We start from the raw sequence: 12,953 nt of genomic DNA, 5'->3' as shown, positions 1-12,953 counted from the left end.
TTATTATTTGTATGTATGTATATTGTCAATTGTACATAACAGGGTAAAACAGCGAACTTTCAAAAACTGGCATTAAGTTCAGCAAAAGCTACTAATTTTGACGACAAAACGAAAAACAAATATGATGTAACAACAAGACGGAATGAACAAATCATGTGCACCATTTATCATTCAACAAACAAACGCCAATATGTTTGGAAACTTTGGTAAAATTTAATCATTTTTCTACGCTAATCACCCTCAATAATTTAAATTGTACTGATTTCTTGCAAATGAGGGCATTGCAAGATCTTAAGTGTGAGAAGGGGTTAAACTCTTTCGGATTTTTAAAATTTTAAATTTAAACACTTGGTTACCATTAAAAATACTAGTAACGCAGTAGTTGTATTAGAATCTAGTGCTCTCTGATAATAAAGAATAACCCTAGTCTTATATACTGACTACCTAATTCTAGTAAAAAATTTCAAAATTTTCAACTAAATGAATTCAAAATCATGTTTATACATATTTATGAACGATAAAACTAGGTGTTAACACCGAAATTATTGTTACCTCGGAAAGGACATAAATTGAGAAACAACCCAAAATGTTAGAATTCATTTAAAATGGAATAGAGGAAAATAAAAAGGCAAAGAAAGGAAAATAAAAGCCAAGTGTGGGAAAAAAAATTTACCAAGTTATTTAGAACATATGTCACATATTTTTGTACAAATAATTGAAGATACTTTTGTTTTGGAGGATGTTAATCAGTTTTACCCAGTTTATTGTAATATAAATGAAATTTAAAAGGAACTAAAGTCTTCCGAGAAAAAGACACGCGCTTCTTGATTTAGGTCAGGAATTTGTCGTCCAGACCAGTTGTAGAGTCTACGAAAAACCTTGAAAAGTTTTCTCAAAAATCAGCTGGAAATCCACGGACCTCAGCATCAAACAGGGTCGCCAAGTGGTCAGACTTATCCTAACCGTGAGAGGATCTGTCTCGTACAATGGGGGGCACCGTGCAAATTAGCTTATAAGACTAATGAATCAGATCCCCAGAAAGGATAATCTCCTTAAAGATCAAAAATTAGCTTTTAAGATTGATATTACTCAATCTTTGAGATTGACCTTAAAGATTGAGAATTACAAACTCATGGAATTCGATGATATCTAAACTCGAGCTTGAACGAGAAAATATTTTGATCAAAATTATAAACCGATTTGTTTTTTGAAAACCCATTTTTAATGCGTTCATTACCATTGAACGTAAAATCTTAGGAATTCACCTGAAATTCATTAGGTCACCTGAACCAAATCGGGTGTCAACCGTAAGAACGGTGGTTGCATAGCATGGTCAAAGACAGGACCTTGTGCCAGACCGAAAAAACTATAGGGTGATCTTTACTATTGCTCCTACAAAGGATAGTAATTGCATCCGACACGTTATAGACCATAATCAAAAGCATGTCACGGGACATTGCCTTAACAGTTGCTTGTTCAACGCTTTTCTTTACAACCGGACGGTAGTTTACCGAAAGGTAATATACGGAGAAAGTAAACTGTACGTGTTGTTTTTCTAATACAAGGTTAGCAAGTGGGTGACACAAAACCGCAAGTTTTGAGCTAAAATTTTCAAATCTGAAACCCACAAAATCTACAAAAACAATTTCGCAAACACCGGTGAAGGGTTATGTAACAGACTGAAATCCGGGCTAGTTGTAAGTTGTCTATTTTGCCCTTAGGGTTTGTGCTTAGTCTTAAGTGCTTTTATTTTAATTATTTTATTAGTGTTTTATTATATTTGTGCTGTGATCAGTTTCTGACAAAGGTCCCAGAACAGGTTTGTTTATTTTAATTGGACCTCGTTTGGGTTACCTAATCATATGCGAAAGATTTCAGATAACTGGTAAATACTCGTGTGTTGAGGGGTATTGTGATATAACACAATTAAGTGTTATACCAGCTGCCACTTTCTCATTTTCTCTATAAAATTCACTAAATCACTCACTATCACCTAACCTCATCTTCATCATCTCAACCAACCCTAAATCATTTGATCTCGAATTGAAGCTTGATCTTGGTGTCAAAACGTTCCTTGTGTCATTGTGATTCTAACAAGGTAAGGTTTGTAAGATTTCATGATCAAATCTGTGATTAAATGGGTTTTTGTGTTAGTTTTTGTTAAAATGGGGTTTTGTGTCAAATTGGTAGAAATTGATGTTATTTGTGTTTAAATGTTGTGAGTTTATGTTCCAAAAAGTTTAGTGTAAGAGTTGTGTTCAGTTTTGAGGTCAAAAACGTGTCCAAAGTCGAGATTTAGTGATTTTGGGTTGAAACCCGTCACTTTGCTGCTGTTGCAGCTGATGAACTACCTTCGGCCGATGGTCGTTGACTATCGACCGATGGTGAGGGACGATCGGCCGGTGGACAAGACCATCGACTGATTGTGTATGACTTCTGACCAGCGGATGTAATTTTGACGATCGACCGATCGAGGGAGACCATCGACCGATGGACCGTTGACGATCGGCCGATGGATGGGACCATCGACCGATCGTCTTAGGCAATGAAATTTTACTAAGTGTTGAATTATAGCTGTTATGATGTCCGTGTGTTTTTATGATTTTTAGGATGTAAATTCTGAAAATGCATAAGTGTTAAACATGAAAATTTTAGCGGGCGCATTTTTTTACCAATTTTGCTATAATGCGCTGTCAGTATGTTTAACCTTGATGGGAACACTATTCTAACTTGTTTTTTGTTGTTCTCAGGAGATAAGGACAAGGAGGAAGCTCAAAAATAATAACTGAGCAGTTGCTAGTAATTGGAAAGTGGGTCTATCTCCAGATAGAGTTTAAGTAGCATATCATGCTACTATGGTTGACTCTTTTATCATGCATAGTGTAGAAATTGCCATGTTAAAATAATTTAGAATGCCTGAGGTTGTATGTGAATTTATGTGTACACTGTGTGAATGGCACCAGTCGGGCCTAGGGAGACTGGGGACTCGAGACCGTGCCTGGGAGAGGTTAGAGTCCGTATGAGGTCAATCGTGCCTAGGGGAGGTTGGGTACATAGGCTACTAATTGTGGAGTATAGTGTGAATGATGCACCCCCTGCATCTGGATAACTATACTGTGAATTGAGTAGCAGGGACTATCGGTAGACTCAGGCCCGATCAGCTAGGAGTCGTGTGCTCGTACAAGCCGCCGATCCTCGTATTGTCTTATTGTATGCTAGTTGGTAGTTAGCAAGTGTTGTTGTTAATATATAGCTTGTGTGTGGCTTAAGCTATATCTGTTAGATAGATTCCATTCACTTAGCGGTGCGCTAATCCCCCACATATTCTCCCCTTGCAGGTTTAGGTACTGCTAGTCGGGATGGGTGCTGTTGCAGAAGACATGTTTGACAACTCAACTCTGATGTGGACTTTTGTATAAATAACGTTTTGTAATAACGTAACACCGTTGTGTAAACTTAAACTTAATTACTCAGATTAATGTAATGACGTGACTTATATTGTGTTTGTTAATAAAATCTTCCGCTGTGTATTTAAAAAAAATGGCCGGTGTTACAGGTTATTCCGGAAAACTTATCTAGGGTAAAAGCTAGATTGAATTTTCAAAAAGATCAAATGTTTTCATAAAGATCCAATTTCCTTAAAGGATCTAAATTTTCATAGTCATGTGGGACTTTAAACCACAACGTTACTATCATTGTTCATACCGCCAAATCGAAATCACTGATGTACAAAGTGTGAAGAATAAAGAAGTGATTCGTGTATTTTTTTTTTTCAAGACTATATTGCTTGAGGACAAGCAACGCTCAAGTGTGGGAATATTTGATAATGCTAAAAACGAACATATATTTCATAGCATTATCCCTCAAGAAAGACAAGCATTTAGTTGCAATTGTTCTATTTACAAGTGATATTTGTTTAAATAATAAAAGGTGAAGACAAAAGACAGATTCGATGATTTGAAGACGAAAACGACCAAAAAGCTAAAAAGTACGAAGTACAATCCAAGAGGTTCAATTTATTGATAAGAAACGTCTAAAAGTTACAAGAGTACAAACCGCAAAACGTAAAGTACAAGATATTAAATTGTACACAAGGACGTTTGAAAATCCGAAACCGGGACCAGAGCCAACTCTCAACGCGCGATGCAACAGACTAAAAATTACAAGTCAACTATGCACATGAATATAATATAATATATAATTAATTCTTAAAATTAAATATATAATATATAATATATTATATTATATATTATATAAAAATTACAAGTCAACTATACACAAAGTAATGTGAGCTGTCCCAGGGGGCCACGCGATCGCATGGCCTGGAAGCACAAAAGCCATGCGATCGCATGGATCACTGTAGCAGCTGAGGTCCTATAAATTTCGCGTGTTTTGGCCGAATTTGATACACCTTTTATCAATCTCTCTCTCACGATATATATATATATATATATATATATATATATATATATATATATATATATATATATATATATATATATATATATTATAATTTTAATTTTAATTTAAGATTAATAATAATAATAAGGTTATGTTAGCGAATGTTGTGAGTGTGTAAGTAGAAATTCTGTTCGTGTAACGCTATGCTATTAATACTCATTGTAAGTTATGTTCAACCTTTTTAAATTAATGTCTCGTAACTAAGGGCCTGTTTACTTTTAACTTAATTGGGCTTAATGGGCTGAAAGGATTACTCGGTCACCAGCTCCCCTTGTTTACTTTTAGCTTATTTTTTTAACTTATCTTTACCAAATGATTATTGATTAATGTAGAAAAGGGGTGTTGTCCCCATATGGCCAATTTGTTTCCAGGGCTACCCTTATACTTCTTTTCTCAAAATAAAAAATTAAAAAACCTGTTAATCGATCGTGGACTATTTCGACCTTGTTTTCTCGATTGATTCTGTCAATCTCCCATCTTATCTTCAGGTAAGTTTCTATTTCTTCATTTATGCTTTTGATTTGGGGTTTTTCTAGAACATAAATTGTGTCTTATGTATATTTTAGGTTTTTAATTTGGGTTTAGAAGGTGTAAAAGTTTTATACTTGTATAAGAATTTTGTGCGTTATCTATTTCTTCACATATACGAATTTTTTAGGTTTTTTAATAGAAAGTGTATAAATTGTATACTTGTAAACACCAGCCTCATAGATATATATGCATTTGTGTTTATAGAAAACGAGTAAAAATCCCATACCTGATGTTTAAACATTTATCTTCTTATTCACAATTTAGATTCTATAATATTTGTTTATCTAAAATTTGGGTTGTTATATGTATTGTTTCGTTTCCTGATGGTTTATATATAGTGTTTCTATTTTAATAAATTTATTGTTTTTAAGAAAACATATATGAAAAATGGATGTATATTATAACCTTGACAGTAAGAATATATATATTTGTAGGTGAAGTATGGATGTTGAAGATGAACTTTTAATCTTCCTTGTTTATTGTTATGTGAGATGTAAAATCATATCAAGAAGATCAAAAAGGAAAAGAGATCTCACTTTCGCGTTAAGTGGACATGATTATACACAAGAGTCATTAGTTGGATCAAATACACAATGTTATGAGCTAATGCGTGTCTCACGTGATGCATATGTTCTATTATGCAATCATTTTAAACAAAAAAATTGGTTGCAAGATAGTAAACATATAAGTGTCGAGGAGAAGATCGCGATGTTTTTAACGGTTCTTGCCCAAAATGATCGGTATAGAGCAGCAAAATATCGATTTCAACACTCGTTACGAACCATTCACATATGTTTTCATGAAGTTCTACAAGGAATGATGCAATTTGCGCGAGAAATCATAGGGCCGACATCCCTCGATGACCCAAATGTTTCGGATAGACAAAGATATTTGAGAGAAATGTTTTCGGTATGTTCACTTGTTATAAACTAAAATGAATTTATATATTTTATATTAACTTTTATATATGTTCACTTGTTGCTTCTCATCAGTGTGTGTATTATCTTGGTTTTGTCTCATCTAAGCACGTCAAATTACTTAATTATATATCGTTCTACTTAATATTATGTTGCCCATGAAAAAAAATATATACAATGAAGGGAGCAATAGGTGCACTAGATGGAACACTTGTACACGCAATTGTGCCTAATAAACAACAATCTGCTTATAGAGGTCGGGGTGGCGGTCGTTGCTACCAAAATGTTTTAGCAATATGTGATTTCAATATGATGTTTACATTTGTTTGGGCCGGATGGGTAGGTATAGCACATGATTCTAGGATACTAAACGAAGTATTATACAATCCAACATCCGGTTTTCCTATTCCTCCACCAAGTATGTACTATATTCCATTATTATATAGAATTCTAATTCTTAGTTTAAACTTTCATATTTATAAATGTTATGAAACTTTCATATTTTTACAGATAAGTACTATCTATGTGATGCCGCATACGCAAATACTCGAGGATTTTTGGCTCCATATCGTAACACAAGATATTGGTTGGCAGATTTTCGCCGTAGGCGTGCTTTGACCGATAAAGAAAATTTAATCACGGGCATGCACAACTTAGAAATGTCATTGAACGTTCTTATGGTGTCTTGAAAGGAAGATTTCCAATCCTAAGACAAATGGCTCCTTTTTCATTTCCGGTACAAAGAAATGTGGTGATTGCTTGTTTCGCGATACACAATTTTATAAGAAAATGGAATATATATGACAAGTATTTTATGGAGTGCGACGAAGATACTCTTTTTGACAATGATGAACAACCCGAAGGAGATGGAGAAGAAGCACCTGTTGGAATGTATGATGATGCTCAAAATTCTTAATATATGGCTAATTTGCGTGATGAAATTGCTCAAAATTTAGTTTAAGGAACTTAAAAATGTAATGTGAATTTTTTGGTAGTATGTTAGTTTAATGAAGTCACTAGTTGTTGACTTGAACTAGTTGTATTTTGGTTAATTTAGTTATTCTTCATCAGAAGGTTAAAATTGTCATTTGTTATTATTCAGACCATTCATTCAGCACAAAAAGTAAACAGCTATTTAAGTTCTCTATTGACTGCATATAGCTAATCAATATCCATTATGCCAGACATATACATACAGAACTTAATGAGAAAAAAGTAAACAGACCCTAAGTTATTATTATGCTTATTTAAATCAAAGTAATCATGATGTTGGGCTAAATATTAAAGACGGGGTAATTGGGCTTTGTACAATAATTGGGGTTTGGACAAAAGAACGACACTTGTGGAAATTGGACTATGGGCTATTAATGGGCTTTATATTAACTAAACGATACCTCGTTAATTTAATATAGAGATTTACAATTTGACGCATCTATATATAACCACATACGCTTAATCGGGTACGGTGGGCGGGATATCTATAAATACGAATTATCGTTCATTTTACCGGACACGGGAATGGATTAATAGTTAATGGACTCATTAAAATAGGTGTGGATTACATTCAAGGGTAATTGGTGTAATTGTTAACAAAGTAGTAAAACCTTGGATTACACGCAGTCGATAACCTGGTGTATTCATTAAACAAAGTATTAAGACCTTGTTACAGTTCGAATCCCCAATTAGTTGGAATATTTGACTTCGGGTATAAGGATAATTTGACGAAGACTCTCGCACTTTATATTTATGACTGATGGACTATTATGGACAAAACCGTATGGACATATCGAATAATCCAGGATAAAGGACAATTAACCCATGGTAATAAAATAAAATCAACACGTCGAACATCATGATTACGGAAGTTTAAATAAGCATAATTCCTTTATTTTATATCTCATCGCACTTTTATTTACTGTCATTTTAATTATCGTACTTTTTAATTATCGCAATTTTATTTACTGTCATTTATTTTACCGCACTTTAATTTATCGCATTTTAATTATCGTCATTTACTTTACGCTTTAAATTAAGTTATATTTATTTTTAATATTTTACAATAGGCTTTAATTGCGACTTAAGTTTTAAAATCGACAAACCGGTCATTAAACGGTAAAACCCCCCTTTTTATAATAATAATAATAATAATACAACTTATATATATATATATATATATATATATATATATATATATATATATATATATATATATATATATATATATATATATATATATATATATATATATATATATATATATATATATATATATATCTTTATACCAATATAGTTTTAAAAATATAGCGTTAAACTTGGCTAGTTCCCTGTGGACGAACCGGACTTACTAAAAACTACACTACTGTACGATTAGGTACACTGCCTATAAGTGTTGTAGCAAGGTTTAGGTATATCCACTCTATAAATAAATAAATAACTTGTGTAAAATTGTATCTTATTTAATAGTATTTCGCAATAAACATATAACTATTTCGTACCCCTCTACTTTAACATCAAAGACACTCTCCAACATGTATGAGAAACCTACGGTGGTGAATAAGGTTTTTCTCATGAGACAATTGTTCAATACGAAGATGAAGGAAGGTATGAGTGCAACGGATCATATCAACGAATTCAACAATCTTGTTTCAAGATTAGAGTCGGTTGAAATCAAATTTGATGACGAACTAAAAGAACTAATCTTGCTTTCATCATTACCGGAAAGTTGGTCAGGTACGGTTACCGCGGTTAGTAGCTCTAACGGTACTACTAAGCTTGCGTATGAAGGAATTAGGGATTTAATTCTCATTGAAGACACTCGTAAGAGAAGTTCGGGGGAGTTGTTATCCGGTTCTTTGTTAAGTACCAAAAACCGTGGCAGGAAAATTGATCGCGGTGTGAAAAAGAACAAAGAGAAGTTCAAGAAGAGGTATCCATCAAAAGACCGATGTGATGTTATTTGTTGGGGTTGCAATTAAAAAGGGGCATTATCAAAGATATTGTAAGAATGCTCCTGTTAAAGATTTTAACTTAACTGCGGAAGATACGAAGGATGCATTATTATGTAGTATTGAAAGTTCGGTGGAGTCTTGGATCTTGGATTCGGGAGCTTCGTTTCACGCTACACCCACTAAGAGCGTGATGAAGAATTTTAGGTCGTATCAAGGTAAAGTTAGATTGGCAAACAACAAAAGTCTCGAGATTAAAGGTATAGGAGATGTTGTATTGAAGACTACTCTTGGTTCTAATTGGACTTTGAAAAACGTAAGGTTTATTCCTAATTTAAAAAGGAAGCTAATCTCGGTTGGTCAATTAGATGAAGAAGGTAATGAGGTTACTTTCAAGAATCACCAATGGGAGGTGATTAAGGGTAGTAGTGTCGTGGGACGTGGACATAAAAGAGGAACTCTTTATATGGTTGAGGTGTTTGAAGAAGACACGGTGATTGCTACGGTTGAAGTTGGGGCTAGTTCTACTCTATGGTACCAAAGACTCGGACACATGGGTGAGAAGGGTATGAAGGTTCTTAGTTCGAGTGAGAGGATTCTGGATTTAAAAAAGATAGAGCTAGGGTTTTGTGAACAATGCACTTATGGGAAGCAAAAGAAGGTGACTTCAGTTAAATCTGGGAATTCACCAAAGTTAAAGAAATTGGACCTAGTTTATACGAATGTTATTGGGCCAACGAATGTAGAATCACATGGAGGTTCTCATTATTATGTCACCTTCATTGATGACTAATGGTGTATCCTAGGGGATACACGCATAAAAACACCATTTTTATACAGAAAAACAGATCGAAGAGCACAAAAGATAACCAAATTTGATGGTTTTCAGTATTTGCCGCCCAGCGTACAGCAGGCCGCCCAGCATCATGCGTAACCCTGCAGGCAGCTTTTATGCTTAAGCCTTTTTACTAGGCGTGTGAGCGGCACGCAGCCACGTCAGCCATACCAAGTCGGTTTCGAATATTTCGCACACCAGATTTAATCAGCGATTGACACATGTATCCCGAGAATTTCGGACACTCTATGCCTATAAATAGATTCCCTGGGTCACCACATTTCACATCATCTGATCTGAACTTCAGCCAAAGAGAAGTACACTTTCTCTCTCACACAGTTCTTTCTCACTCTAAACGCACATTAGCCGCTTAGCAGCAATATGCTAGACAGATCAATTACAGATTGATCCAAAGACTGATTGAGGCCACCCCACAGATCTCCCATCCGTGTTCTGGGTCTGCAGAGATTATTTCTCAAGGGAAAATAGCAGTCGGCATCATACGCTCCGCGCTAAGCAGCTATTGTCTTCTATTGGTACCTTATAGCCGCTACACGAAAAATCGTACCAACAAATGGCGCCATCCTTTTCAAATACCAGTAAAAACACCAAGAGCATGAAGCAACTGAAACAACCTCAACAAAAGCAGCACTTGAACCAGTTGATGCAAACATCATTGAACATATACCAGTGGATCAGCTAATTTTTGAAGAAACTTCAATTGAGGGAGAAGACCAATTACACACCGGTGCAGCAGAAGATCAGGTGCATGAAACCATACCTCGATTAACGAAACCATTGAAGTTCTAGTAGGGGAATGTGGAAAGCCAGGAGAGGAACACACATTATTTCTTTTCAAAAGGCATTCGATGTGAATGTTAAGAACAACAATGAAGGAAAGTTAATTTCAAAATCACAACTGTTCAAGCTATTCAATTAGTTGAATACTTTGATTGATGATACTGAGCATGAACACAATGATGAAGGTTTTGTGGAAGATGATTGGGATTTTTGGAAAGAAGAAGAGCAGTTCTTTATGACTGAGGAAAAGAAAGGAAAGTTACTGGATGGGATTTTGACCAAGACTGCACCATCAAGATATAAGCAGAATTTAGCACAACCCGCCATCCATGCAACTACTATGGATAACTTGTTTGCTTTGATTACTGGAGATGAAGCTATCAAACCACCAGCAATGGCAGAGTCAACACAGTGTTTTATCCCTCGGATTGCAGAATATCCATTACCAAGAAATTTGGGAATTTCATCTATCGGTGTTTATGATGGCACAACTGATCCAGAAGACTTTTTTATCATGTTTGAAGGCGTTATGAGATTGCAGCATTGGGAAGATGAGACTACATGCCATATGTTTCCAATGGTGCTGCAGAAAATGGCGAGAGAATGGTTTGCTAGTTTGCCACCAAGGAGTATTACCAGTTTTCTTGATTTTAGGGTAAAATTTGTAATGCAATATAAAAGTTTAAGAAGCTGTACGTTGTCACATCTTGATGCACATGAGATAACAATGCACCAGAATTAGTTATTAAGCGATTTCATGAAACGTTATACCATTGAGTGTCAAAAGATACCTGACATACCAGAATCTCAGCTTGTTTCAGGGTTTATATTTTGTCTTAATCAACGACGCTTCGCAAGATTAATTCATGTGTTGCGGTATGATGTCCAAAGACATTACATCAGGTATTAGTTATTGCTCAGAAGCATTTAAGAGCGGGAGAAATGGGATATCCAAGGGTTGATAATTATCACAGAAATTTCAGGCAGCAAGGCGGAGAACGGAACAGAAATGACAATTATCAGATACAACGCGGGTATGAAAACATTTATCAGAAACAACAACATGGTTGGAGGGTAAATAGTCATCCGAGACAATTATCACCAGCGAAAACCATTAGGTAGACATCCACTCATCATGGCTCTAACAAAAACTCCAAGGGAGATCTTGTTTACTGAACCTGGTAAGGAAACCTTTCACCCTTCACCACAAATGGAAGAGCGCCAGGGACCACGGAGTGACAAGTGGTGTGATTTCCATGAAGCGTATTGCTACGACACTGATAACTGTAAGTCACTGATGAGGGAAATTATTGCAAAGATCAAGGCTGAAGAGTTAAATCGTCTGTTACCAGGAAAAAATTACAGGAGGAATGATCCAAACAAGTATTTTGTTTGGCAAGGAAAGGCACGTCACGGTGGACGGCATAATTGGAACAGGAGAGAAGAAAGAAAAGATGAAAGGGATCCAACCCCTGAAATGCACATCAAGGTTATATGGAATTAGGTGGAGGAGAATGAAACAGACAGAGAGCGCATGACGGAGCAGTGGATGTATGCTCCTATCATATTTCACACCATTATAAGAAGAGACTGTGATCATTTCAGCTGTAATTGCAAACAGAAGTATTACCAAAATCTATATTGATACAGGTAGTGAAGCAGATCTCTTGTATTTGCATTGTTTCAATGATTATCCGTTCAGCGTGAAGGATTGACTTCGCTACACGAACTTAAAGATTGCTGGCATTACGGGAGAATCGACGAGGGCAGTTGGTAAGGTGAAACTAGATGTAACATTGGGAACACACAACCTCTAGTCCAAACAGAAATTGTGGACTTTACGGTTCTTGATGGTAGATCAAGATTCAATGCTTTGTTTGGTAGGTGAACTCTTCGCAAATTTGGAGCAATTACTTCTACACCATATGTAGAATTGAGATTACCAACACCAAATGGTGTGGCTGTGATACACTCTAAATACATTGGACTAATAAGGGAGAGATCAGTTGTTTATAAAGCTCAGGAGAATTTTGTTCGAGGAGGACCGTCAAGGCAGTTGTTTAACAGAACTGACATGAATGGGTATTTCAAACCGCCCAAAAAGTGGGAGCCTTAAAAAGCAAGACGCAACACGCTGAACGGAGAACATTATAACATCAATCGTGTAGAGCAGTTTGTTTACCATATTTTTTAATTTTCCACAGTTCAGACAAAGCACAATACAATTTTTATAATTTTCTGATTGGGATTGATCACCCCATACGAAGCTGTTGCACAAAAAGTTGTATGTGTGGCAAAGATATATCAATAAAATTTTATCTTTTCTCACGCAAAGCGATACTCGTTACGAATGTAGAACATAGCATTCATACCTACCCACATAAGGCAAGGCATTTTTATGCCCCCGATGGTAGAGGCTCTTGTGTCAACATTATAGACACAAGGGATCGGCTAGCGTAAAGT

At 35.5% G+C, this 12,953-nt stretch overlaps 1 protein-coding gene across 1 annotated transcript; it reads left to right on the top strand.

Annotated features, from left to right (window-relative positions):
• The first annotated feature begins 5,433 nt into the window (after positions 1-5,433).
• LOC139898027 (uncharacterized) lies at positions 5,434-6,598 on the top strand. Its single transcript, XM_071880740.1, has 3 exons — positions 5,434-5,901; positions 6,093-6,327; positions 6,420-6,598. The coding sequence occupies exons 1-3, from the start codon at positions 5,434-5,436 to the stop codon at positions 6,596-6,598; spliced, it is 882 nt and encodes a 293-aa protein (XP_071736841.1).
• Positions 6,599-12,953: the final 6,355 nt, after the last annotated feature.

This window comes from Rutidosis leptorrhynchoides, chromosome 1 (genome assembly GCF_046630445.1).
Source record: "Rutidosis leptorrhynchoides isolate AG116_Rl617_1_P2 chromosome 1, CSIRO_AGI_Rlap_v1, whole genome shotgun sequence".
NCBI lineage: Eukaryota > Viridiplantae > Streptophyta > Magnoliopsida > Asterales > Asteraceae > Rutidosis > Rutidosis leptorrhynchoides.
This window is presented reverse-complemented; position numbering and strand designations above follow the sequence as displayed.